Source organism: Salmo salar, chromosome ssa19 (genome assembly GCF_905237065.1).
Source record: "Salmo salar chromosome ssa19, Ssal_v3.1, whole genome shotgun sequence".
Classification (NCBI taxonomy): domain Eukaryota; kingdom Metazoa; phylum Chordata; class Actinopteri; order Salmoniformes; family Salmonidae; genus Salmo; species Salmo salar.
In genome coordinates this window covers 60,268,284-60,295,083 of record NC_059460.1, presented here as the reverse complement: position 1 = coordinate 60,295,083, position 26,800 = coordinate 60,268,284, and the positions used below count along the sequence as shown (strand labels likewise).

The 26,800-nt window shown below is 42.7% G+C and overlaps 1 protein-coding gene across 1 annotated transcript in view; it reads left to right on the top strand.

The window, feature by feature from the left end:
• Positions 1 to 25,051, top strand: part of LOC106579370 (protein phosphatase 1 regulatory subunit 1B) — a 32,928-nt gene extending 7,877 nt beyond the window's left edge. The window contains exons 2-5 of the mRNA XM_014159210.2: positions 16,311 to 16,394; positions 19,351 to 19,423; positions 20,015 to 20,146; positions 23,666 to 25,051. Coding sequence (XP_014014685.1) covers positions 16,311 to 16,394; positions 19,351 to 19,423; positions 20,015 to 20,146; positions 23,666 to 23,805 — 429 coding nt within the window. The 3' untranslated portion in view covers positions 23,806 to 25,051. The remainder of the gene's footprint in view (positions 1 to 16,310; positions 16,395 to 19,350; positions 19,424 to 20,014; positions 20,147 to 23,665) is intronic.
• Positions 25,052 to 26,800: the final 1,749 nt, after the last annotated feature.

Genomic DNA, 26,800 nt, shown 5'->3' with positions numbered 1-26,800 from the left:
CTCCAGATTCCATCTACCCAGTCAATCATCCTCATGTAATGGCTCCCTGGCCACTCTGGCTGATTGGTGACTACAGCAAGCCACCGCCACCTCAAGAAAGGGAGGGCTACACAACATCGATGTCATACCCGTTTTTCATCACTTACACATGTATACTGTCCTCTGTATGATGTACATTAATCCATAAAAATCTTTCAAAAAGGTTGTTAAATGCAGGGCTGTGTTCATTGGGCACCAAATGAACCGTGTTCGAATGTGCTGAAACAGGTAGGGACTACCTTGGACTTAGTTCAATTAGAGACCCAAATTTCCATTTTCAGTTGCAAAATGTTTGAAAAGGTTTTCCGTTGTGTGCCCTAATGAACACAACCCCTGTTTTATAGGGTAATTCTGTATATGGGTCATTAAGATCAATGATCAGAGGATGCATGTCTTGTCTCCATCACTTTTTGGGGACCTTGCAAACTCAGAGTGGCTCAGGTGTGTCCATAGAGATACACTATATATACAAACGTATGTGGACACACCTTCAAATTAGTGGATTTAGATATTTCAGCCACACCTGTTGCTGACAGGTGTATAAAATTGAGCACACAGCCATGCAATCTCCATAGACAAACATTGGCAGTAGATTAGCCTTACTGAAGAGCTCAGTGACATTCAGCGTGGCACTGTCACAGGATGCCACCGTTCCAACAAGTCATTTTATAAAATTTCTGCCCTGCTAGAGCTGCCCTTCTCAACTGTAAGTGTTGTTATTGTGAAGTGGAAACATCTAGGAGCATCAACGGCTCAGCCGCAAAGTGGTAGGCCACACAAGCTCACAGAATGTGACCGCCGAGTGCTGAAGCACGTAAAAATTGCCTATCCTTGGTTGCAACACTCACTACCGAGTTCCAAACTGCCTCTGGAATCAATGTCAGCACAAGAACTGTTCTTCATGAAATGGGTTTTGCAGCCGCGCAGTCGCACACAAGCCAAAGATCACCATGCGCAATGCCAAGCGTCTGCTGGAGTGATGTATAGCTCGCCTCCATTGAACTCTGGAGCAGTGGAAACGTTCTCTGGAGTGATGAATCACGCTTCACCGTCTGGCAGTCCGACGGACGAATATGGGTTTGGCAGATGCCAGGAGAAGAATCTGCCCGAATGCATATTGCCAACTGTAAAGTTTGGCAGAGGAGGAATAATGGTCTGCGGCTGTTTTTCATGGTTCAGGCTAGGCCCCTTAGTTCCTGTGAAGTGAAGTCTTAACGCTACAGCATACAATGACATTCTAGACGATTCTGTGCATTCATCTTTGTGGCAAGAGTTTGGGGAATGCCCTTTCCTGTTTCAGCATGACAATGTCCCTGTGCACAAAGCGAGGTTCATACAGAAATGATTTGCTGAGATCGATGTGGAAGAACTTGACTGGCCTGCACAGAGCCCTGACCTCAACCCCATCAAACACCTTCGGGGTGAATGGGAATGCCGACTGCGAGCCAGGCCTAATCACCCAACATCCATGCCCGACCTCACTAATGCTTTTGGGGCTGAATGGAAGCAAGTCCCCGCAGCAATGTTCCAACATCTAGTGGAAAGCCTTCCCAGAAAAGTGGAGGCTGTTATAACAGCAAAGGGGGGACCAACTCCATATTAATGCCCATGATTTTGGAATGAGATGTTTGACGATTAGGTCACGTACTTTTGGTCATGTAGTGTAGATGAAGGACTCATCTTTGTATCTGTGCCATTATAGTGTATGTGATAGCATGGGCAGCGCCATTGAGGCAATCTCCATTTTGAAGTAGTACATTTTCTTCTTCATGATTGGTTGATCCCTCCTGATGACCCGGTTGGACATGACTCTGACAGGGTCACCAGGAGGGATCAGCCAATGAAGTTGGATGTCCCACCCAGTTGACTACATTAAAATGGTGGAAGCCAATTAACAGCGCTGCCTATGCTACTATGGCCTTTTGGCCTCTAGAGGCCTCTATGGGTGTATAATAGAGTGTCAACATTGAACCTGTTATGCTTTTCCACAGTGTTGTCAGCTCTATTTCTGGCTTTAATATTACCCTTCATTCAGGCTGACATTTTATTTGGAGCTATTCTGCTATGTTTTGAGATGTAATATTTATGTTTTTAATGGCTGTTGTATCACTGTATATAGTACAAACAAATTTGCCCATCTACTTCGGATATCAAAAAAATATACTGTATATTTTACTAACAAAATCCAAGAATCCTCAAACAAAATAAAGTCATCAATCAACGCGCTTGGCATCTTTCTAGATTTATACAAAGCGTTCAACACGGTTGATGATGAAATATTACTTGCTAAATTGCATTATTATGGTTTGCATGATTATACATACAAATGCTAATATAATTATGTTTATGATAGAGAACAATTTGTATATGCAAATAGTTGTGCATCTACCAGGGCCAAGATATCCTGTGGCATACCACAGGGTTCGATCCTTGGACCTTTGTTATTCCTGATCTACAGTATATCAATGACCTTGCTGCTGTGTTTTCTACCATACTTCCCATTCTTTTTGCTGATGATACCAACTTGATTTTATCACACAATAATTTCGATTCACTAATCAATGAAGCGAACTCAGACATGGCCAAGTTTTCTGAATGGTTCCAGATAAACAAATGATCTTAAATGTTAAAATCCAACTTCATTGTATTCACTGGTAAGACGTTTTGAGTTGGGGGGGGGTCCCCTTTATAATTAAGAATTTCATGCATCTATAATCGCATTTGTGAAGTGGCATACAGTTGAGCAGACACGTTTTTAGGATTTCCACACATGGGGATGTTTTTTTAGCAGGGTCATGGGGGAACATGGGCCTTTTATAAACAGATTTCATGCAATGCTACGTAATTTACATGATAGAAGACATTAGCAGAATATGTTTAATACCACACAAAGTGCAACTAGCTATTCAAGTAGAAACATTATTTATAAAAAAATATTTGGCCAAAATAAATTCCAATTATAATGTTGTGTTTGCTGCCACATAATATCCTTCTTGTATTTTTACTATAAACAATGGCTTGACACTTTTGATATTACCCTAATAAAGTTTTGAAACTTTTGTGAAGGTTTGGTGTGGCGTGGCTGTTAGCCTACTATACTGCAGGCCTATGTTATGAAGGCAGTGCACACCAGTGCTCCGACTGACTCTTGCAGTTGAACTTGAAGTGAGGAAGAATGTTTTAGGTCTACCGGAGTTACTCTTATAATCTAACATTATAATGCTTATCTTTATTTTAAAAGATTCTGATAGAAAAATACACTGTCCTGCAATGAAGATCCACAGTAGCATCAACAGTAGGGTAGCACCATGGTGTAGCCAGAGGACAGCTAGTTTCCATCCTCCTCTGGGTACTTTGACTTCAATACAAACCCAGGAGGCTCGAGGTTCTCACCCCCTTCCATAGACTTCCGGAGGACTACCTCCAACCTATCAGAGCTCTTGCAGCATGAACTGACATGTTTTCCACCCAATCAAAGGATCAGAGAATGAATCTAGCACTGAAGCATAAGCTATAGCTAGCTAGCACTGTAGTGCATAAAATGTGGTAAGTAGTTGACTCAAAGAGAGAGAAAGACAATAGTTGAACAGTTTTGAACAAATTAATTTCTTCAAAAATGAAGGAGAAGCAAGAGAGAGAAAGCTATATTTTGTATTGTTTTCACTTTCACTTACTTAGCTAGCCAATGCAGCTAGCTAATTTAGCCTACTCAAGCACACGCCTTAAACAGAGAGGGATGCTGTGTTACCTAGCAGGCTATCGCTACCCAACACTGGAACTCTTCCAAGTCAAGGTGTGCTTTTGGTTTTATGAGTTTATTGCCACCTGACCTGGGCCCGCCGATGTAACTGCAAAACTGCTTGCTAACTGTACACTGTACTGCATAATTGTAGCGGGTTTACTGATGCGTTAGTTTTAGTAGCTATGTTGACTTGATGTTAGCTAATATGGTGACAATGATGCGGGCTGTATGTAGCGGTTAGCAATTATAATATGAAGGTTTGGCTGGGAAAGGTTTTGCTAGGTCACAGACAGCTGATGTGTTGCGCACTGAAATCCACAAGCAAAGGGAAAAGGTGAGAGGAGGAATTATCCAACGATCATAGGGATCGTGCTGTTTCTATGTGACTGCTATGAAAGTGAACTGTGTTGCCTGTGAGCAGGGGTGTATTCATTCCGCCGATTCTGTTGAAAAACGTTTCTTAAACGGAAGCAAACGGAACGAAACGGGGATAAACATACCTGAATTTGTCCAATAGAAACTCTTGTTTGCAACTGTTGGACTAATGATTACACTCTAGATCAGCTAGATGCAGGCAAGATTGTGCAAGGTGGTTTTGAATGTGTCAATGTCTGTCAGTTTGATCACTCAAATGTCTCTCGACCTGTGCACCTACGTTGTAAACTTTAATTCATAGGCTAGGTTGTAGCAACCTCGTGATGGGTATAGGGAAAATTTGAGTATCATGTAGTAGCCTAAACTTATCAACGTTACATTGAGCTGGGAGAATGGAATATGAATGACAGTCATCCAATATGCAGTAATAGAAATAAGGCAATAAAATAAATTATCGTCCTCCCTCATCTTAAATGGCACCGACCGCCACTGCTGTATAGCAGACTCAGTAGCCTATCTGATAGGAATAAAGAAATACATGTTGGTATAATAGCATGCCACCGACATCTCTCTCTCTCTCTCTCTCTCTCTCTCTCTCTCTCTCTCTCTCTCTCTCTCTCTCTCTCTCTCTCTCTCTCTCTCTCTCGCTCTGGGGCTAGGCCTAAGCTTCTCTTCCTTTATATTTATTTTTGTAAATATTAATATCAGACAGTGGGCCCTAAGCCTATAGGCCTATGCATGCAATGCGCGGATGCATTTAGAGCTCAAATCTCTGACAGCTGTAAAACACAATAAAACAATATGCTATGAAGTTTTGCATGTGCTACTGTTTTTAAGGACATGTGAGTGTGGCTCATTTGGCCAATATCCCTCGTTTATTGATGGTGCTGGCTGCATGGGTGCTGCATGGTGCTGGCTGCACGGCTGCCCCAATGGGTTACGCACCCAATACATATGGATGACTGGTGCATTTCTCAAATGTCCAATAAATGTAAATCTTCCCAGTCACTTGTCCGGTGCCACATTTTCCGAATGGAAACCCTGTTATATAGTATACACTGAGTGTACAAGACATTAGGATCACCTGCTCTTTCCATGACATAGACTAGCCAGGTGAATCCAGGTGAAAGCTATGATCCCTTATTGATGTCACTTGTTAAATCCTCTTTAATCAGTGTAGATGAAGGGGAGGAGACAGGTTAAAGAAGGATTTTCAAGCCTTGAGACAATTGAATTGTGTATGTGTGCCATTCAGGATATGGTAGTAGGTGCCAGGCGCACCGGTTTGAATGTGTCAAGAACTGCAACGCTGCTGGGTTTTTCATGCTCAACAGTTTCCCGTGTGCATCAACAATGGTCCACCACCCAAAGGACATGCAGCCAACTTGACACAACCGTGGGAAGCATTGGAGTCAACATGGAGCGCCGCTGTGGAACACTTTTGACACCTTGTAGAGTCCACGCCCCGACAAATTGAGGCTCTTCTGAAGGCGAAAGGGGGGTGTAACTACATTTTCAGAACATGTTCCTAATGTTTTGTACACACTCAGTGTATAGTATTGACTACAGTAGGCTACAAAATAAACGTTCCAGTGACACTGACTCACTCAATGATGAAGATGAAGCATAGGGTTCTCACTGGTGATGGCTGATGTGCTTGTGTCGATATCTGTAAATAAGCTAGCCAACTTACCCTGCTGGTTTTATTTATTTGATTTATTTCACCTTTATTTAACCAGGTAGGCAAGTTGAGAACACGTTCTCATTTGCAACTGCGACCTGGCCAAGATAAAGCAAAGCAGTTCGACACATACAACAACACAGAGTTACACATGGAATAAACAAACATACGGTCAATAATACAGTAGAAAAATCTATATACAGCATGTGCAAATGAGGTAGGATAAGAGAGGTAAGGCAATAAATAGGCCGTGGTGGCGAAGTAATTACTATATAGCAATTAAACACTGGAATGGTAGAATGTGCAGAAGATGAAAGGTAAGTGGTAAGAATAAGAAGGGGAAAAAAACAGCCAGAATCTCAATTGGTGGGAGTGAAATGGACCAGGTTTCATCCACCAGATACCTAGGTGTTCTAGTTGATGAAAAGTTGTCCTGGAAATATCATATTCACTTTGTCTGCAGCAAAGTGATGAAGTTCATTGGTATCATCAGAAAGATTATTGGTTTGGTTCTGTCATGACGTTGCCCTCTTTGGGTACAGCGAGCACAGTTGACCCCCTCCCCCTGCACCTCCCCCTGCACTTCTTCACCATCTCCCTCTGTCTCCTACACCCAGGCTGCTGTGGTCAGAAGGGGTCGTAAATTCCTAAGAAAATGTCCCGCCTCATGGCCACAGTATAAAGAGACAGAGTGTTTTCATGGCGAGACAAAGGAATTCTTCCACCTCACAGGATGGGAGAATTCGAACGACATTTATGTTCTGGAGAAGGTATAAAAGATTGGTGAAGAATCCAGCTACGAACTGGTCCGTTTGGTACAATTTTGTGAAACTCATGAGAGACAATAGGGTCGTAAATTCCTAAGAAAATGTCCCGCCTCATGGCCACAGTATAAAGAGACAGAGTGTTTTCATGGCAAGACAAAGGAATTCTTCCACCTCACAGGACGGGAGAATTCGAACGACATTTATGTTCTGGAGAAGGTATAAAAGATCGGTGAAGAATCCAGCTACGAACTGGTCCGTTTGGTACAATTTTGTGAAACTCATGAGAGACAATACGGCCATATTACCATAATAATGTTTATATACTAGCCTCAGCTATGAGCCTTACATCTAAATGGTTGTATAAAATTAATGAATAAGGATAAAGCTATTTGGAATATGTTGGGATGCTTGTAAGATGTTAATGTGAGAGAATTGTATTTTCTGTTTAAAGTTTTACCAAGTCATCGGCACGCCCCTATGAACGGACGAGACCTGGCGTCATGAGACAGCCTTTTTCTGTCATTCCGAATATAAACCCCACCCAGATTTTCTATCACCAGACCAGGCCTCCACTCCATTACGAGTTGGCTAATAGGTTTGACCATGCATCCCTCTACTGAACTTTAACCATACCACGTGGTTAAACTATTAGACTATCGATACAGAATAAGAACAAGTCTTTGATATTAATTACTAGTCTGCAGCTAGGAATTCGGTATCATTGAACGCGATAACCGCCGGAAACATCTGTCCTATAACGACATGAACGAATGCCACTTTGAAAGATCCATTCTAACCAAGAGAGAGAGAGAGAGAGAGAACTCTCCAACAGAACGACCTTTCCAACAAAGATCCCGACGACACACTGAGCGTAAATATATATATATTGATTGCAATTGTTCCCGAATGAGTGAGCGTTCATGTGCAAAGGCTTAGCATTTCAATTGTTAATATTTATCAACTCTGTAGTGCCTTCTCAGCTGACCCCACCCCCCTTTTGTTTAACAAGCCGCCATGCTGGTTTAGCCCACTAGGGCACATTCCTCTACCATTTCTTTGTAACAATACCTACTGTTTTGTATGCCTTTCTGTAAATTATTTAGTTTAGTAAATAAATGATTTTAAGACAATTGATGCATGGATGACTAATAGTGAAGACTGGGTTTGTGCAGATAACCAAAAATTTACGACGTTTGGAATGAGACTGACCAAGGTAAAGAATACGTCATTAAATCAGAAGACTCAGAGATCAGATATTATGATATCTGAAAGTTATATTAGGAAAATTATAACTTTGTAATCTGAATATTTTCCTTGGTGCCCCGATCTCCTAGTTAATTACAGTTACACGATTAATCAGTTTAATCGCGTAATAATAATTACAGAGTTATTGGATAAACATCTCTTCAGTTTAATGATGCCAAAGACACGACAGTTCCTAACACTATACTACAGCTTAATTTAGCCATATCTCATTTACTGCAGTATTGTCTGGAACAGTACATACAGTATGCTTCCTACCTACACAAATGACTCATCACACAGAATAAATGAGAGGTGGCTACACCTTCTCTAACTACTTGGCTCCATCTTCCCCTCTGTTTAAGAAACTCAATATACTGTCTATCTACAACATTAATATACTCCAATTATGCACCTTTATCTGCAAATATACATACAATACCTCCCAGATAGCCCACCTAAACCCTTCAATGGATTCCTCCAGGTTAATTCTCAAATCCATGCATACAACACAAGACAAAATCAAATCAAATCAAATTGTATTTGTCACATGCGCCGAACACAACAGGTGTAGACCTTACAATGAAATGCTTACTTACAAGCCCTTAACCAGCAATGCAGTTTTAAGAAAAAGTGTTAAGAAAGTATTTTCTAAAATAAACTGAAGTAAAAAATACTTTAAAAAAATCAAAAATCAATAATAATAATAATTAAGGAGTAACAATAGAATAACAGTAGCGAGGCTATATACAGGGGGTACCGGTACAGAGTCAATGTGTGGGGGCACCGGTTAATCGAGGTAATTGAGGTAATATGTACATTTAGGTAGAGGTAAAGTGAATATGCATGGATAATAAACAGAGAGTAGCAGCAGCATAAAAATGGGGGGTGGGGTGGGGACAATGCAAACAGTCCAGGTAGCCATTTGATTAGCTGTTCAGGAGTCTTATGGATTGGGGCTAGAAGCTGTTAAGAAGCCTTTTGGACCTAGACTTGGCGCTCCAGTACCGCTTGCCGTGTGGTAGCAGAGAGAACAGTCTATGACTAGGGTGGCTGGAGTCTTTGGCAATTTTTTGGGCCTTCCTCTGACACTGCCTGGTATAGAGGTCCTGGATGGCAGGAAGCTTAGCCCACTACGCATTACCCTTTGTAGTGCCTTGCAGTCGGAGGCCGAGCAATTGCCATACCAGGCTGTGATGCAACCAGTCAGGATGCTCTCGATGGTGCAGCAGTAGAACCTTTTGAGGATCTGAGGACCCATGCCAAATCTTTTCAGTTTCCTGAGGGGGAATAGGTGTTGTCATGCCCTCTTCACGACTGTCTTGGTGTGTTTGGACCGTGATAGTTTTGGTGATGAGAATGGGGGTGTGCTTTGTCCTCCTTTTTCTGTAGCCCACAATCATCTCCTCTGTCTTGATCACATTGAGGGAGAGGTTGTTATCCTGGCAACACACTGCCATGTTTCTGACCTCCTCCATGTAGGCTGTCTCATCGTTGTTGGTGATCAGGCCTACCACTGTTGTGTCGTCAGCAAACTTCATGATGGTGTTGTACCTGGCCATGCAGTCATGGGTGAACAGGGAGTACAGGAGGGGACTGAGCATGCACCCCTGAGGGGCCCCTGTGTTGAGGATCAGCGTGGCAGATGTGTTGTTACCTACCCTTACCACCTGGGGGCAGGCCGTCAGGAAGTCCAGGAACCAGTTGCAGAAGGAAGTGTTTAGTCTTAGGGTCCTTAGCTTAGTGATGACCTTTAAGGGCACTATAGTGTTGAATGCTGAGCTGTGGTCAATGAATAGCATTCTTACGTAGGTGTTCCTTTTGTCCAGGTGGGAAAGGGCAGTGTGGAGTGCAATAGAGATTGCATCATCTGTGGATCTGTTGGGGCGGTATGCAAATTGGAGTGGGTCTAGGGTTTCTGGGATAATGGAGTTGTGAGCCATGACCAGCCTTTCAAAGCACTTCATGGCTACAGACGTGAGTGCTACGGGTCAGTAGTCATTTAGGCAGGTTACCTTAGTGTTATTGGGCACAGGGACTATGGTGGTCTGCTTGAAACATGTTGGTATTACAGACTCGGTCAGGGACAGGTTGAAAACATAATTGAAGACACTTGCCAGTTGGTCAGTGCATGCTCAGAGTACACGTCCTGGTAATCCGTTTAATCTGTCCGCCTTGTGAATGTTGACCTGTTTAAAGGTCTTACTCACATCAGCTATGGAGAGCGTGATCACACAGTCGCCTGGAACAGCTGATGCTCTCATGCATGCGTCAGTGTTGCTTGCCTCGAGGCGAGCATAGAAGTTATTTAGCTCATCTGGTAGGCTTGTGTCACTGGGCAGCTCGCGGCTGTGCTTCCCTTTGTAGTCCGTAATAGTTTGCAAGCCCTGCCACATCCGACAAACGTCGGAGCCTGTGTAGTACGATTCAATTTTAGTCCTGTATTGATGCTTTGCCTGTTGGATGGTTCGTCGGAGGGCATAGCAGGATTTCTAATAAGCGTCCGGGTTAGCGTCCAGCTCCTTAAAAGTGGTAGCTCTAACCTTTAGCTCAGCGCGGATGTTGCCTGTAATCCATGGCTTCTGGTTGGGGTATGTACGTACAGTCACTGTGGGGACAATGTCATCATTGCACTTATTGATTAAGCCAGTAACTGATGTGGTGTACTCCTCAATGCCATTGGAAGAATCCCGCAACATATTCCAGTCTGTGCTAGCAAAACAGTCCTGTAGCTTAGCATCTGTGTCATCTGACCACTTCCTTATTAAGCGAGTCACTGGTACTTCCTGCTTTAGTTTTTGCTTGTAAGCAGGAATCAGGAGGATAGAGTTATGGTCAGATTTGCCAAATGGAGGGCGAAGGAGAGCTTTGTACATGTCTCTGTGTGTGGAGTAAAGGTGGTCTAGAGTTTTTTTCCCTCTGGTTGCACATTTAACATGCTGGTAGAAATCAGTTTCCCTGCATTAAAGTCCCCGGCCAGTAGGAGCGCCGCCTCTGGGTGAGCATTTTCTTGTTTGCTGATGGCCCTATACAGCTCATTGAGTGCGGTCTTAGTGCCAGTATCGGTTTGTGGTGGTAAATAGACAGCTATGAAAATATAGATGAAAACTCTCTTGGTAAATAGTGTGGTCTACAGCTTATCATGAGATACTCTACCTCAGGCGAGCAAAACCTAGAGACTTTCATAGTATTAGATTTCGTGCACCAGCTGTTATTTACAAATAGACACAGACTGCCACCGCCACCTGGAGGCAGATGTTCTATCTTGACAATGGACCGAAACCCCGCCAGCTGTATGTTATCCATGTCGTCATTTAGCCACGACTCAGTGAAACATAAGATATTACCGTTTTTAATGTCCCGTTGGTAGGATAGTCGTGAACGGAGCTCATCCATTTTGTTATCCAATGATTCCACGTTGGCTAATAGGACTGATGGTAGAGGGGGATTACTCACTTGCAGTCGGATCCTTGCAAGGCACCCTTGACCTACGTCCCCGATATCTCCGTCTCTTCTTCATGCAAATGACAGGGATTTGGGCCTTGTCGGGTGTCTGAAGTAAATCCTTCGGGTCTGACTCGCTAGAGAAAAAAAATCTTCGTCCAGTACGTAGTGAGTAATCGCTATCCTGATATCCAGAAGCTCTTTTCGGTCCTAAGAGACGGTGGCAGAAACATTATGTACAAAATAAGTTACAAATAACACGAAAAAACACACACAATAGGATTGGTTAGGAGCCCGTAAAACGGCAGCCATTTCTTCCGGCACCATCAAGACACTGTGATAACCTTCACCCTCCCCACTGCCACACCTCACATAGTCAATTCTCTATCAGATATGAGGTTCCATACTCTGCAATTCCTATCTTCACATTGCCAAAACAACATCCCTCAACTTCAAGCGTAGACTAGGGGTAGACTCCTGATAAACCAAACTACCCAGTTGTCTCCTCCATGTAGTCTAACTCTCACACACATAATCAAATATGTTCTTTTTAATGTATACTGAGTATGTGAGGTACATTTACTGTTTGAACACTTTAAAACTTAGATTTGTATATTGTTTTTTTGTGGTGTGGTTTTCATTAAATCCCTTTTGGGTTTCCAACTCACCTGCAATGTTTTTAGCATTTAAAAAAAAAATATATATAATTATGTACTGTTTAGTATTTCACTTGTTTTCTTTTGGTGAGGAATAAATAAAACCTAGAAAAATAAACTAGAATGGACATTTATAGACATGAATAGTGGATACCCATTCTATCGTTATCTCGAATCATTTTCAGCACTGGATATTACTGAGTTCAACAGCTCAACTGTATATCATAATTTAATTAATTTGAGTGATTGAAGTGAGATATAGCGTTCTAAAAATAGATGTTAGTATAGTAGACCAATGTTTCAATTGACACGTGGGTAGTGAATGTGTTGCCTTGGAAATATTGCTGAATGTAAGTATCACAAGGTGGATAAGTGACAGGTTCTAGGTTTGTGATTGAGCAGGCAGCGTGAAGCAGAGGCAGAACACAAAAGACCGTTTAACATTTATTTTGTAAGGCATGGTTTACGTCATGGCGTCAGCACATTTCGTTATAGCCATTTCTCAATTCAGTTACGCTTCATCCCAATATCAATTTCTGGATTTTTTTACTCTTAAAACCATGCTACTTAAAATCACAGAACAAATATACTAACCAAACAAAGGGGTACAGGAAGCAACATAGTCCAGCAGGCAGGTATGCATTTTATTTTCTCAGAATGTATTCACTACAGCACATCTCCATTAACCATGTGCTCTCACCAAACATATCGGCTACGCGCTCTCTCACACAAGGCGCCACCATGCCACCGGACTGCGTTCACTTCCTGTAGTTGGCCACCTGGAACACAAAAACAGGGGGTTTAAATACGCTAAAATAAAGTCACATGCTCTGTCAATTAACCAATAGGAATTGTATAGTCAACCCAATAACTGAATAACATCTGTATCCTTTTCGTAACTTCAAAGTTACTCCAATTAGCTTCAATAAGCCCACTGCGGTACATTATATTACTACTACTTAACATATATCGACGTAGCAATATTGGTGGAATTGCACATCATCTTGACAGTTGTCTTGCGTGGCCATCTGAAACCTGGGCTCTCGAGGCTACCATGTAGACTGTAGACTGCAGACTAGTTGTGAGGAGAAGGAGGGGAATTTAAAGTGATGCCCTTCAGTTCTGGCCTCCTACCCACATAAAAAGAATACTACAGTTTACCATAGAACTTTCTATAGAATGATATAGAATTCTGTAGTAAACTGTAAAATCTTATACTCTACACTGTAGTATCCCTCTATTGTGTAGTGCTTACTATAGACTTTTGTAGTATACCATACTACACACTGTACTAATGTAACGGGTGTCGTAAGGATTGGACCAAGGTGCAGCGGGAACGTGTATACTCATCTTCTTTATTAAATCAAAAGAAGGAAAAACAAACAAATCACGTATACAAAACAACGAACACCACTAAACAGTCCTGTCAGGTGCACAGACACAAAACAGGAAATAACTACCCACAAATCCCATAGCACAAACACCCCTATACATAGGACCTTCAATCAGAGGCAACGAGGAACAGCTGCCTCCAATTGAAGGTCAATCAAAAAACCCTAAACATAGAAGTAGAAAACTAGACTGAACATAGAAAATCACTAACCTAGAACATAGACCAAAAACCCCGGAACACTCTAAACGAACACCCCTCTTACATAATACCATAGCCCAACAAACCCCGAAACACTCTAAACAAACACCCCCTGCCACGTCCTGACCAAACTAAAATAACAAATAACCCCTTTACTGGTCAGGACGTGACAACTATCCCTTGATCATGTGGAGTACTAACTTTAGAATTTTGTAGTATAATGTAAAATACTATTGTCACGTATACTCCCTCTCCGGCCTCTTGGTCATCAGGTCCTGCACACCTGTCACCATCGTCTCGCGCACCTGTCACCATCGTTTCGCGCACCTGCGCCTCATGACACTCACCTGGACTCCATCACCTCCTTGATTATCTTCCCTATATCTGTCTCTCCCCTTGGCTCTTTCCTCAGGTGTTATTGACTCTGTTTCATGTCGGTGCGTTGTTTGTGTTTCTCAGCGTACATCGTTACAATTATATTACACACTGTAATATCCTCCTCGATCGTGTAGTGCTTACTATAGAATTTTGTAGTATACTGGATAATTCTATACTACACACTGTAATATCCTTCAATCGTGTCATGCTTGCTATAGAATCTTGTAGTATATTGGATACTTATACACTACACACTTTAGTATCACTTGATCGTGTAGTGCTTGCTATAATATTTTTGAGTGTACTGTAGAATACTATACTACACACTGTAATATCCCTTGATCATGTAGTGCTTACTTTAGAAAGTATACTGTGTAGAATACTGTACTACACACTGTAATGCTTACTTTAGAATTTTTTGATCGATTGGACTGCTAGCTAGCTTGGTCAATGCTGTTTTGATTTGAATGTACTGTCCTTGGGGAGCTCCTGCCAATGATTTCCTGAGGTTCCCCTTCAATCGTGTAGTGCTTACTATAAAATATTATAGTATACTCCACACTGTAGTATCCCTTGATTTATTTTATTTGACTATTTAAAAACACAGTACAACCACAAATGTGGATACAATGCATTTAAACATTTGTCGAGAATAATTTCCATTGGGGCGGCAGGTAGCGTAGAGGTTAGAGCGTTGGACTAGTAACCGAAAGGTTGCAAGATTGAATCTCTGAGCTGACAAGGTAAAAATCTGTTGTTCTGCCCCTGAACAAGGCAGTTAACCCAGTGTTCCTAGGCTGTCATTGAAAATAAGAAATTGTTCTTAACTGACTTGCCTAGTTAAATAAAGGTAAAAGAAAAAATTGTAGTCCTGTTACATTTACAGCTAACCCACAGGAAGAAATACAAATGTATACTATGGTCTAAGTAAATCTATATACTATTAGTAATCATTGTAGTGTTTCTGCTGACTTTATTGTAGTATTCACTGTAGTGTTTTTGCGGACATGTCTAATATATTATAGTATTCATGTCTAGTATACGGTAGAATTCATTGTAGTGTTTTTCCGGACATGACTGTACGTGTTTTGTGGACATGACTAGTGTATTGTAGTAACTCCTGCTATATAGCTTTACCCATTTATATGCTTATTTCATTTGCATTTTGACATTGATTATTTCCATTAATTATATTCATTGCTGTTTTTGACTGTTATTATCTGCACCTTTCTGTATCTCCTTTTAAATAAACCATACTCCATGCCATTTTAGCTAACCCTAGTCGGCAGGTGTTACTACAATATACTACTCATGTCCTCAAAAACACTTTAGTAAGTACTGCAGTCATGTCTGCAAAAACACTGCAGTATTCTAGTCATGTCTGTGTAAATACTACAGTCATGTCGGCAAAAACACTACAGTAAATACTACATTAATGTCCTCAAACACTACCATAAACTACAGTCATGTCTGCAAAAACACTACAGTATACTAGTCATGTCCGCAAAAACACTATGGTAAATATAGTATACTACAGTCATGTCTGCAAAAACACTACAATGAATACTATAGTATATAAATGTAATAACACTAGAGTATTTAGACCATAGTATAAGTATTTTTTATGTGTACTCTCCTTCCTCCACCAGCTCTTCCCCTTGGCCAGGTCAGGAGGAGAGTCAGTGGATACAGCATGTATGAGGGAGGGAGATGCAGCAGGCAAGTGAGACAGCAATGGATGTAGACTGGACTTGAAATGAGTGCATGAGAGTTACATTTACGTCATTTAGCAGATGCTCTTATCCAGAGCGACTTACATTTCATACATTTTTTTTCCTGAACTGGTCCCCCGTGGGAATCGAACCCACAACCCTGGTGTTGCAAACACCATGCTCTACCAACTGAGCGACACGGGACCACGTGACTGTCTGCCTGTCTGACTAAAGAACAGGGGGAGAGGCTGTAAGATTGTCCAAGAGTATTTGTGAAGAGAACTGGAAGTGCATCAGATGAGGGAAGGAACAGCCAGGATTAGGCTGTGGTGGAAAAAGCACAAGATTACAGAGGCTGAGGATAAGGAAATAAAGCAAAATAGTGGAGGGAACTGTAATCCGGCTATCTCGATCCCAGCAAGACTCATAAACCAGGACGTGCATTTTCAACATGATGTAATCCTGATTTTGGACAATCCAGGGCCCAAATTTCAGAATCGTGTTTTATCACGGGCTGGCATGCCTTGTCTCGTTCACTACTACAGAACAGTAGTTGGTCACTCAAATTTTCACTTGGTCATGCATTGTCAATTAAATGAAAATTGGAATGAGGTGGAAGTTAGGATTCACCCGTAAGCAGTTTGAGAAATTGAATCCAAACAAATGCTTTCACTTTTGTTCAGATTCGGAGGCGGAGACCAACACCCGCTACGCTATTCCGTTTGACAGACCAACCATCTCCTGAGGAGGAAAACGACAATTTCCAGGTAAAACAGCACCACCTTAAATGTCTGAAAGAACTATCCCACCACTAAACCTACATGCAGTCCTTGAAGTACTAACCACAGCATTCAATTACATTATGTCAGTGGCGGTCCCCCAACCCTTGTCCTGGAGAGCAATGGGTTGTGCAGGATTTTTGATCAAGCCCAGCTCTATCACACCCGTTTAAAACTAGTACAGATGTAGGATCTTAATTTGCTACAATAGGAAAATAATCCTGAATCTAAAACAGGAGGAGGGGGGTGGGTTCTACTAAACTAACATATGGAATTGTTTTAAGATCATTTAGCTATTTGATTATGAATTTTAGGACCCATTTAGCCCATAGAAACACTTTGAATAACAGATTCACTCATGAAATAACAGATAGTGGAAAAATACATCAAAATAAGTTATGTTTTAAAGTGTCTGTCCTATATCTGAGAGGTATAAGAACGATCAGGAAGTATTTTTTGCTATTTTTTGACCCATATTAAAATAAAGAATTTGGGCACTAAACTACCTCCATATACAGTGAGGGAAAAAAGTATTTGATCCCCTGCTGATTTTGTAAGTTTTCCCACTGACAAAGAAATGATCAGTCTATAATTTTAATGGTAGCTTTATTTGAACAGTGAGAGACAGAATAACAACAGAAAATCCAGAAAAACGCATTTAAAAAATGTTATAAATTGATTTGCATTTTAATGGGGGAAATAAGTATTTGACCCCCTCTCAATCAGAAAGATTTCTGGCTCCCAGGTGTCTTTTATACAGGTAACTAGCTGAGATTAAGAGCACACTCTCAAAGGGAGTGCTCCTAATCTCAGTTTGTTACCTGTATAAAAGACACCTGTCCATAGAAGCAATCAATCAATCAGATTCCAAACTCTCCACCATGGCGAAGACCAAAGAGCTCTCCAAGGATGTCAGGGACAAGATTGTAGACCTAGACAAGGCTGGAATGGGCTACAAGACCATCGCCAAGCAGCTTGGTGAGAAGGTGACAACAGTTGGTGCGATTATTCGCAAATGGAAGAAACACAAAAGAACTGTCAATCTCCCTCGGCCTGGGGCTCCATGCAAGATCTCACCTCGTGGAGTTGCAATGATCATGAGAATGGTGAGGAATCAGCCCAGAACTACACGGGAGGATCTTGTCAATGATCTCAAGGCAGCTGGGACCATAGTCACCAAGAAAACAATTGGTAACACACTACGCCGTGAAAGACTGAAATCCTGCAGTGCCCGCAAGGTCCCCCTGCTCAAGAAAGCACATATACATCCCCGTCTGAAGTTTGCCAATGAACATCTGAATGATTCAGAGGACAACTGGGTGAGTGCTGTGGTCAGATGAGACCAAAATGGAGCTCTTTGGCATCAACTCAACTCGCCGTGTTTGGAGGAGGAGGAATGCTGCCTATGACCCCAAGAACATCATCCCCACCGTCAAACATGGAGGTGGAAACATTATGCTTTGGGGGTGTTTTTCTGCTAAAGGGATAGGACAACTTCACCGCATCAAAGGGACGATGGACAGGGCCATGTACCGTCAAATCTTGGGTGAGAACCTCCTTCCCTCAGCCAGGGCATTGAAAATGGGTCGTGGATGGGTATTCCAGCATGACAATGACCCAAAACACACGGCCAAGGCAACAAAGGAGTGGATCAAGAAGAAGCACATTAAGGTCCTGGAGTGGCCCAGCCAATCTCCAGACCTTAATCCCATAGAAAATCTGTGGAGGGAGCTGAAGGTTCGAGTTGCCAAATGTCAGCCTCGAAACCTTAATGACTTGGAGAAGATCTGCAAAGAGGAGTTGGACAAAATCCCTCCTGAGATGTGTGCAAACCTAGTGGCCAACTACAAGAAACGTCTGACCTCTGTGATTGCCAACAAGGGTTTTGCCACCAAGTACTAAGTCATGTTTTGCAGAGGGGTCAAATACTTATTTCCCTCATTAAAATGCTAATCAATTTATAACATTTTTGTCATGTGTTTTTCTGGATTGTTTTGTTGTTATTCTATCTCTCACTGTTCAAATAAACCTACCATTAAAATGATAGACTGATCATTTCTTTGTCAGTGGGCAAACGTACAAAATCAGCAGGGGATCAAATACTTTTTTCCCTCACTGTACACTTCCATAAATGTTGTACACTAGTACCGGGCTACCTTCAGACAAGCAAAATGGACACCATCGTGTTCGTGAGAGTCTTATCTTTCCATATTGGTCATATTAGTTTTGTAGGCCAAACCATTTGTTTTCGTGAGAATATTTTTTTTTTGGGGGGGGGGGGTCTGACAAACACCACTGTAGTTCGTTCACCTTCCACCGCATTGGTGGATGTGGTGGATTGAGGCGCAGCCCATGCAAATAGATATCTGCATCTTAAAACTGATTTTGATGCGGATTTTTGTATTATGCTAATTAGATTTCTGCGAGCATGCACATCGACTCTATGGACATTTCTGTAGTGGTTGATACATTTATCATAAGGGAAAATCAAGTCTGAAATTTCAAAGTGGAAATTACAAACATCAGAAGCCTTTTTAAACCTCAAATACACTACAAGTTTTAATATTCCTGCATTGCAGGAAGGTTCTACTGCAACAGGGTGATCAAATGAAGATCCTACATCTGTACATGTCTTATCAAAACTTTGATTACTTGAATCAGGTGTGTGAATGTTGGACTGTAACTAAAGTCTGCACACTTTGTGGCTCTCAAGAACCAGGTGTGAAGACCATTGCATTATGTGACAATCTGTTGTGGTTGTCTCAGTTTTCATTTGAGGACAAAGTTTCTTATGCCATGTGTTGGATGTGCAGTGAATTAGTCTGATGCAGCCTAAATGGCACCCTGATCCCTATATTGCACACTACTTTTGGCCAGTAGTGCCTTACATAGGGAATAGTGTGCCTTTGTAGATTTGACATTGTTTTTCTCTTTACCTGCATAGTGGGTCATTGGGGAAAATGGCGTCCTCACCAAGAAAATCAATGCGCATGTGTACCAGCCTCCATCACTCAAAGGTAGGTTGACTATCCATCATCTTATTATGTCATCAGTGACCCATAAAGCATTTGGGAGAGTTGAGGAAACCACTTCCTGTCTGTAGCCATGTTTTCTGGCCTGGGATTAGTCTATATCCGTCTTGACTGAAAGGGTTTTAAGTGGAAATGGCTTAATCATGAGGTGTGTGTGTTGGGTTTGTTTGTGTGTGTGCGTGTGTGTGTGTAAGTGAACGTGTGTGTGAACGTGTGGGTGTTGTGAGATTAGGGGCAGAGACAGCTGTGAGTCTCCACTGCTCTGGATCATCCAGGATTATAGGATGGGGCACACAGCTGCAGTGCAGACAGGCAACATCACACACACGCTCACATGACCCGTTCCTTATAATATAGTATATTTACTATTAGAAATACCTGAAGCCTTGCATTAAGTCTCGTGTCCCGATCTGTCTGTGCGTCCATTTCTTTCTGTGGCTGCATACTTAAGTACAGTTTGGCATTTTTGGCATAGCTGATCTTAAAACTGTTTTGGTTCTAAAAACTATTACCCTCTTTTCTGTGCCTGTGTCTGTCTGTCATTCTGTCTGTCTGTCTGCCTGTGTGGTTTCACAGCCGTACAGAGGATGGCTCAAGCCCGCATGAAGTCTTTGGGAACCTGTGACCCCGAAGAGACAGATGACTTCTCTGGGGAGGAAAGCGTGGACTGTGAGGAGAGCCTGGATATATCCCCTGTCTCCACCACTGGTGAGAGAAGCACAACATGGGTGTTATGTTCCAAGTCCCACGCAGTGAGCGCTCCTGCACCCCTCCCCACACTCACCCATTTCAAAGCATTGAATTGGTGTAAGCATGGAATAGAGGGAGTTTCCACAACTTTCACACCAGTGCTTTATTTTTAAATGCAGCAAGTGAACAAGTGCACACTTAAGGCTGAAGGGTAGAGAATTGGAACGCAGAAGGAGCATCAGCAGAAATACTCTATCGCTCGCTTGCATGCATGCACTCACACACAAATACATGATCTAGCTCGCTCACTCACTCTTGAAGGTGTAATCTGTTTGTTACTAAAAAAACACTTGGATAAGAAGCAAAACAAACAACCTTTGACAGTACACCTTTGTCACGATCGTTGGAATAAATATCGGACCAAGGTGCAGCGCGATATGGCTTCCACATATATAATATTACAAACGCACAAAACAACAAAGAAACAACGAAACAACGAACCGTAACTAAGAGGTGCTACGTGCACTAACTCAAAACAATATCCCATAAAACAGAGGTGGAAAATATGCGTCTTAAATATGATCCCCAATTAGAGACAACGATAACCAGCTGTCTCTAATTGGGAACCATATCAAGCACACCAACCTAGAAATATGAAAACTAGAATACCCACATAGAAATAATCAACTAGAATACAACATAGACATCCATATACCAAATCGCTCCCTAGTCACGCCCTGACCTACTATACCATAGAGAAACAATGGTTCTCTATGGTCAGAGCGTGACAGTGCCCCCCCCCCCCCCCCAAAGGTGCGGACTGCGGCCGCAAAACCTGAAACCAAATGGGGAGGGTAGGGGGTGTGATTAGTGTCGGTGGCGGCTCTGGTGCGGGACAAAGACACCACTCATCCAGCGGATCCGCCAGCATCAGGGGCGGCTCTGGTGCGGGACGAAGAACCCGCTCAGCTCGTGGATCCGCCAGCTTTGGTGGCGGCTCTGGTGCGGGCCGAAGAACCCGTTCATCTCATGGATCCAGCCATGGACCCGGGCTGAACACTGTGCCTGGCCTCGACCTCGGTCTCAAGGAAAGCTCCTGCCATGGAGCGGGACTGGACACCAGATCTGGACTGGACATCAGTGCAGAGGAAGGCTCCTGCCATGGAGCAGGACTGGACGCCGTGCTTGGACTGGGCATCGGCGCAGGGGAAGGCTCCGTCCTTGGAGCTGGACTGAACACCGTGCCTGGACTGGGCATCGGCTCAGAGAGAGGCTCCTGCCCTGGAGCAGGACTGGACGCCGTATCTGGACTGAGCACCGGCGCAGAAGAAGACTCCGGCCATGGAGCAGGACTGGACGCCGTGCTTGGACTGGGCATCGGCGCAGGGGAAGTCTCCGGCCATGGAGCTGGAGGTTCCGGACTGTGGACCGTCTCAGGAGATTCCGGACTGTGAACTGTCGCCGGAAGCTCTGGACTGGGGACCGTTGCCGGAAGCTCTGGACTGGGGACCGTTGCCGGAAGCTCTGGACTGGGGACCGTCGCCGGAAGCTCTGGACTGGGGACCGTCGCCGGAAGCTCTGGACTGGGGACCGTCGCCGGAAGCTCTGGAACGGGAAGGCGCACTGGAGGCCTGATGCGTGGGGCCGGCACAGGTGGCACCGGACTGGTGACACGCACCTCAGGGCGAGTGCGAGGAGCAGGCACAGGACGCACCAGACTGGGAAGGCGCACTGGAGGCCTAGTGCGTGGAGCCGGCACAGGTGCTGCCAGACTGGTGAGACGCACTTCAGGGCGAGTGTGGGGAGCAGGCACAGGATGTACCTGACTGGGAAGGCGCATTTGAAGGAGAGTGCGAGGAGCAGGCACAGGATGTACCGGACTGGGAAGGCACACTTGAGGGAGAGTGCGAGGAGCAGGCACAGGACACACCGGACTGGGGACACGCACTTGAGGGAGAGTGCGAGGAGCAGGCACAGGACACACCGGACTGGGGACACGCACTTCAGGGAGAGTGCGAGGAGGAGACACATGACGTACCGGACTAGAGAGGCACACTTGAGGCCAGAAGCGTGGAACCGGCACAGGTTGCACCAGACTGCTAACCGGATCCTCTGGTCGGATGTTGAGCAGAACACACTTGCACAACATCTAGAAGCTAGGATATGCATATTATTAGTAGATTTGGATAGAAAACACTCTGAAGTTTCTAAAACTGTTTGAATGATGTCTGTGAGTATAACAGAACTCATATGGCAGGCAAAAACCTGAGAACAATCCTACCAGGAAGTGGAAATCTGATGCATGGAATCTTTCCAAGTCATTGCCTATCTAACACACAGTGACTAAGGATTCATTTAGCATTTCCTAAGGCTTCCACTAGATGTCAACAGTCTTTAGAACCTTGTTTCAGCCTTTTGCAGTGAACAGAGAGCAAACAAGAAGGCTGGGAAGTTGTTGACTCAGGGAAGGACATCAGTTCATTGGTGCGCATTCACGTGAGGAGGTAGCTGTGTTCCAAAACGTTTTTCAAGACAATGGAATCGTCCGGTTGGAATATTAATGAAGTTTGACGTTAAAAAGGCCCTAAAGATTGATGCTTTACAACGTTTGACATGTTTGCCCGAACGTAAATGGAACTTTTTTTACTTTTCATCGTGACATTTTCCGCGCGCTTCCTACATTTGGAGTAGCTAACTGAACGCGCTAACAACAAGGAGGTATTTGGACATAAATTATGGACTTTATCGAACAAAACAACATTTATTGTGGACCTGGGATTCCTGGAAGTGCCTTCTGATGAAGATCATCAAAGGTAAGTGAATATTTCTAATGCTATTTATGATTTTAGATGACTCCAAAATGGCGGGTATCTGTATTGCCTAGTGTATTTTTCTGAGCGCAGTACTCAGATTATTGCAAAGTGTGCTTTTCTCGTGAAGCTTTTTTTAAATCTGTCACAGCGGCTGCATAAAGGAGATGTTCATCTATAATTCTTTGAATAACAGTTTAATATTTTATCAACGTTTATGATGAGTATTTTTGTAAATTGTTGTGCTGATTCACCGCCAGTATTGGAGGCAAAATATTTTCTGAACGTCACGCGCCAATGTAAAATGCTGTTTTTTGGATATAAATATGAACTTTATGGAACACAAAATGCATGTATTGTGTTACATGATGTCCTAGGAGTGTCATCTGATGAAGATCGTCAAAGGTTAGTGCTTCATTTAGCTGTGTTTTGGGTATTTGTGATGCATCTAGTTGCTTGGAAAATGGCTGTGTGGTTATTTTTGTCTATGTACTCTCCTAACATAATCTAATGTTTTGCTTTCGCTGTAAAGCCTTTTTGAAATCGGACAACGTGGTTCAATTCAGGAGAAGTGTATCTTTAAAATGGTGTAAAATAGTCGTATGTTTGAGAAATTGAAATTATTAGATTTGTGGTTTTGAATTTGGCGCTCTGATTTTTCACTGGCTATTGTCAAACTCAATCCCGGTGTCGTATGAAGTTAACAATAGCCTCTTCCTCGTCCCAGGGTCAAGGGTCAATTCAGAGGGAAGAATTGCCCACTTTCTTCACCTGAGAGTGCCGCACGGAGAGGAGGAAGAGGAGCTGGATGACGAGGAGAAGAGGGAAAAAGGTGGACCAAGGAGGACAAAGAAGAAGGGGGAATAACAGAGCGCTGTGTGTTACAGAGAGGAGATTCAGATTCTGTGGCAAAAGATGAATGATGATCCAGAGTGATGTTTCCTAATTATTATATGAAGAGCGTGGAGAAAATATCTAAATACGTGTGTGTGCGTATGTGTGTGCATTTGTGCAGTTGTGTGTGTGCTTGCTTGCATTCATGTGTATGTGTGTGTGTGCCAGTGGAGGCTCCTCAGAGGAGGAAGGGGAGGACCATCCTCCTCAGTGAATTTTATAAAAATGTAAATTGTAAAACATTTAAAAAGTTAGTATTTTTAGATTAAACTATACTAAACACAATCACGTCAATTGATTAAAACACACTATTTTGCAAAGAAGGTCTCCAGTAGCCTCAACAGCACTCTGTAGGGTAGCACCATGGTGTAGCCAGAAGACAGCTAGCTTCAGTCCTCCTCTAGGTACATTGACTTCAATACAAAACCCAGGAGGCACGTGTTCCTCACCCCCGTCCATAGACTTACACAGTAATTATGACAACTTCCGGAGGACATCCTCCAGCCTATCAGATTTCTTGCAGCATGAACTGACATGTTGTCCACCTAATCAAAGAATCAGATAATTAATCTAGTACTGAAATCATAAGCAACAGCTAGCTAGCACTGCAGTGTATAAAATGTGGTGAGTAGTTGACTCAAAGAGAGAGAAAGACAATAGTTGAACAGGTATGAAAACATGAATTTCTTCCAAAATGAAGGAGAAGCAAGAGAGAAATAGAGAGAGATTTTGACATTTTTTGTTCACTTTCAGTTTCACTAAGTTAGCAAATGCAGCTAGCTAGTTTAGCCTACTGAAGCACACTGTTCAAACAGAGGGATGCTATGTTAGCTAGCTGGCTATGACTATCCAATACAACACTGGAACTCTTCCAAGTCAAGGTAAGCTTTTGGTATTACTAATTTATTGCCACCAGGGCCCTGTACACTAACGTTACTGCGTGATTGTAGCGGATTTACTAAAGGGTTGGTTCTATTAACCTCTTACATCTAGACGTTCCGCTAGCGGAACACCTGCTCCAATATCCAATGATAGGCGTGGCGCGAATTACAAATTCCTCAAAAATACAAAAACTTCCTTTTCAAACATATGACTATTTTACAGCATTTTAAAGACAAGACTCTCCTTTATCTAACCACACTGTCCGATTTCAAAAAGGCTTTACAGTGAAAGCAAAACCCATTTTTCAAGCTAGCATATAATGTCACAAAAAACTAAACCACAGCTAAATGCAGCACTAACCTTTGATGATCTTCATCAGATGACACGCCTAGGACATTATGTTAAACAATACATGCATGTTTTGTTCAATCAAGTTCATATTTATATCAAAAACCAGCTTTTTACATTAGCATGTGACGTTCAGAACTAGCATTCCCACCGAACACTTCCGGTGAATTTACTAAATTACTCACGATAAACGTTCACAAAAAACATAACAATTAATTTAAGAATTATAGATACAGAACTCCTTTGTGCAATCGAGGTGTCCGATTTTAAAATAGCTTTTTGGTGAAAGCACATTTTGCAATATTCTGAGTAGATAGCCCAGCCATCACGGCTAGCTATTTTGACACCCACCAAGTTTAGCCCTGACCAAACTCCGATTTACTATTAGAAAAGTTTGATTACCTTTGGTGTTCTTCGTCAGAATGCACTCCCAGGACTTCTACTTCAATAACAAATGTTGGTTTGGTTCAAAATAATCCATAGTTATATCCAAATAGCGGCGTTTTGTTCGTGCGTTCAAGACACTATCCAAGGGTGACGAAGGGTCACGCGCACGACGCATTTCGTGACAAAACATTTCTAAATATTCCATTACCGTACTTCGAAGCATGTCAACCGCTGTTTAAAATCAATTTTATGCCATTTTTCTCGTAAAAAAGCGATAATATTCCGACCGGCAGTGGTGGTTTTCGTTCACAGACGAAAGAATAAAAACATGGAGTCGACTCGTGCACGAGCCTGAGTCTCATAGTACTGTGACCGGCCACTATCCAAACGCGCTACTGTTTTTCAGCCAGAGCCTGCAAAGCCACGATTCAGCTTTTTGCCGCCTTCTGAGAGCCCATGGGAGCCGTAGGAAGTGTCACGTAACAGCAGAGATCCCCTGTATTGGATAGAGATAATCAAGAAGGCCAAGAAATGGTCAGACAGGGTACTTCCTGTACAGAATCTTCTCAGGTTTTGGCCTGCCAAATGAGTTCTGTTATACTCACAGACACCATTCAAACAGTTTTAGAAACTTTGGAGTGTTTTCTATCCAAAGCTAATAATTATATGCATATTCTAGTTTCTGGGCAGGAGTAATAATCAGATTAAATCGGGTACGTTTTTTATCCGGCCGTGAAAATTCTGCCCCCTAGCCATAACAGGTTAACTATGCTGACTATGACGCTACTTTAGCTAATATGGTGATAACTATGTAGCGGTTCGGCTTGGAAAAGTTTTTTTGCCTGGTTACATGTTGTTGTGCATTGAAGTCCACAGGCGAAGGGACAAGGTGAGAGGAGGAGAGCACGTAGAAGGACTACAACGTGGCTGCTATGAAAGTGAACTGTGTTTATGAGTGTAATTCATTCCACCGATTCTGTTAAAAAAAATATATTAAACGGAAGCAAACGGAACAAAACTGGGATAGACATACCTGAATTTGTCCAATAGAAACTCTCGTTTGCAACTGTTGGACTAATGATTACACCCTATTTCAGCTGGATGCAGGCAGGAGTGTGCAAGGTGGTATTGATGTCACTGTCTGTTGCCTCAAATTTGTCTCTCAAACTGTGTGCAGCTACCTTATAAACTTTCATTCATAGGCTAGGTTGTAGCAACCTCATGATGGGTGTAGGGAAAAGTATTCTAGTATCACGTAGTGGCCTAAACCTATCGCTGTTATATTGAACTAGGTGAATGGAATATGAACGAGAGTCATCCAATATGCTGTGATATAAATAAATCATCCTCC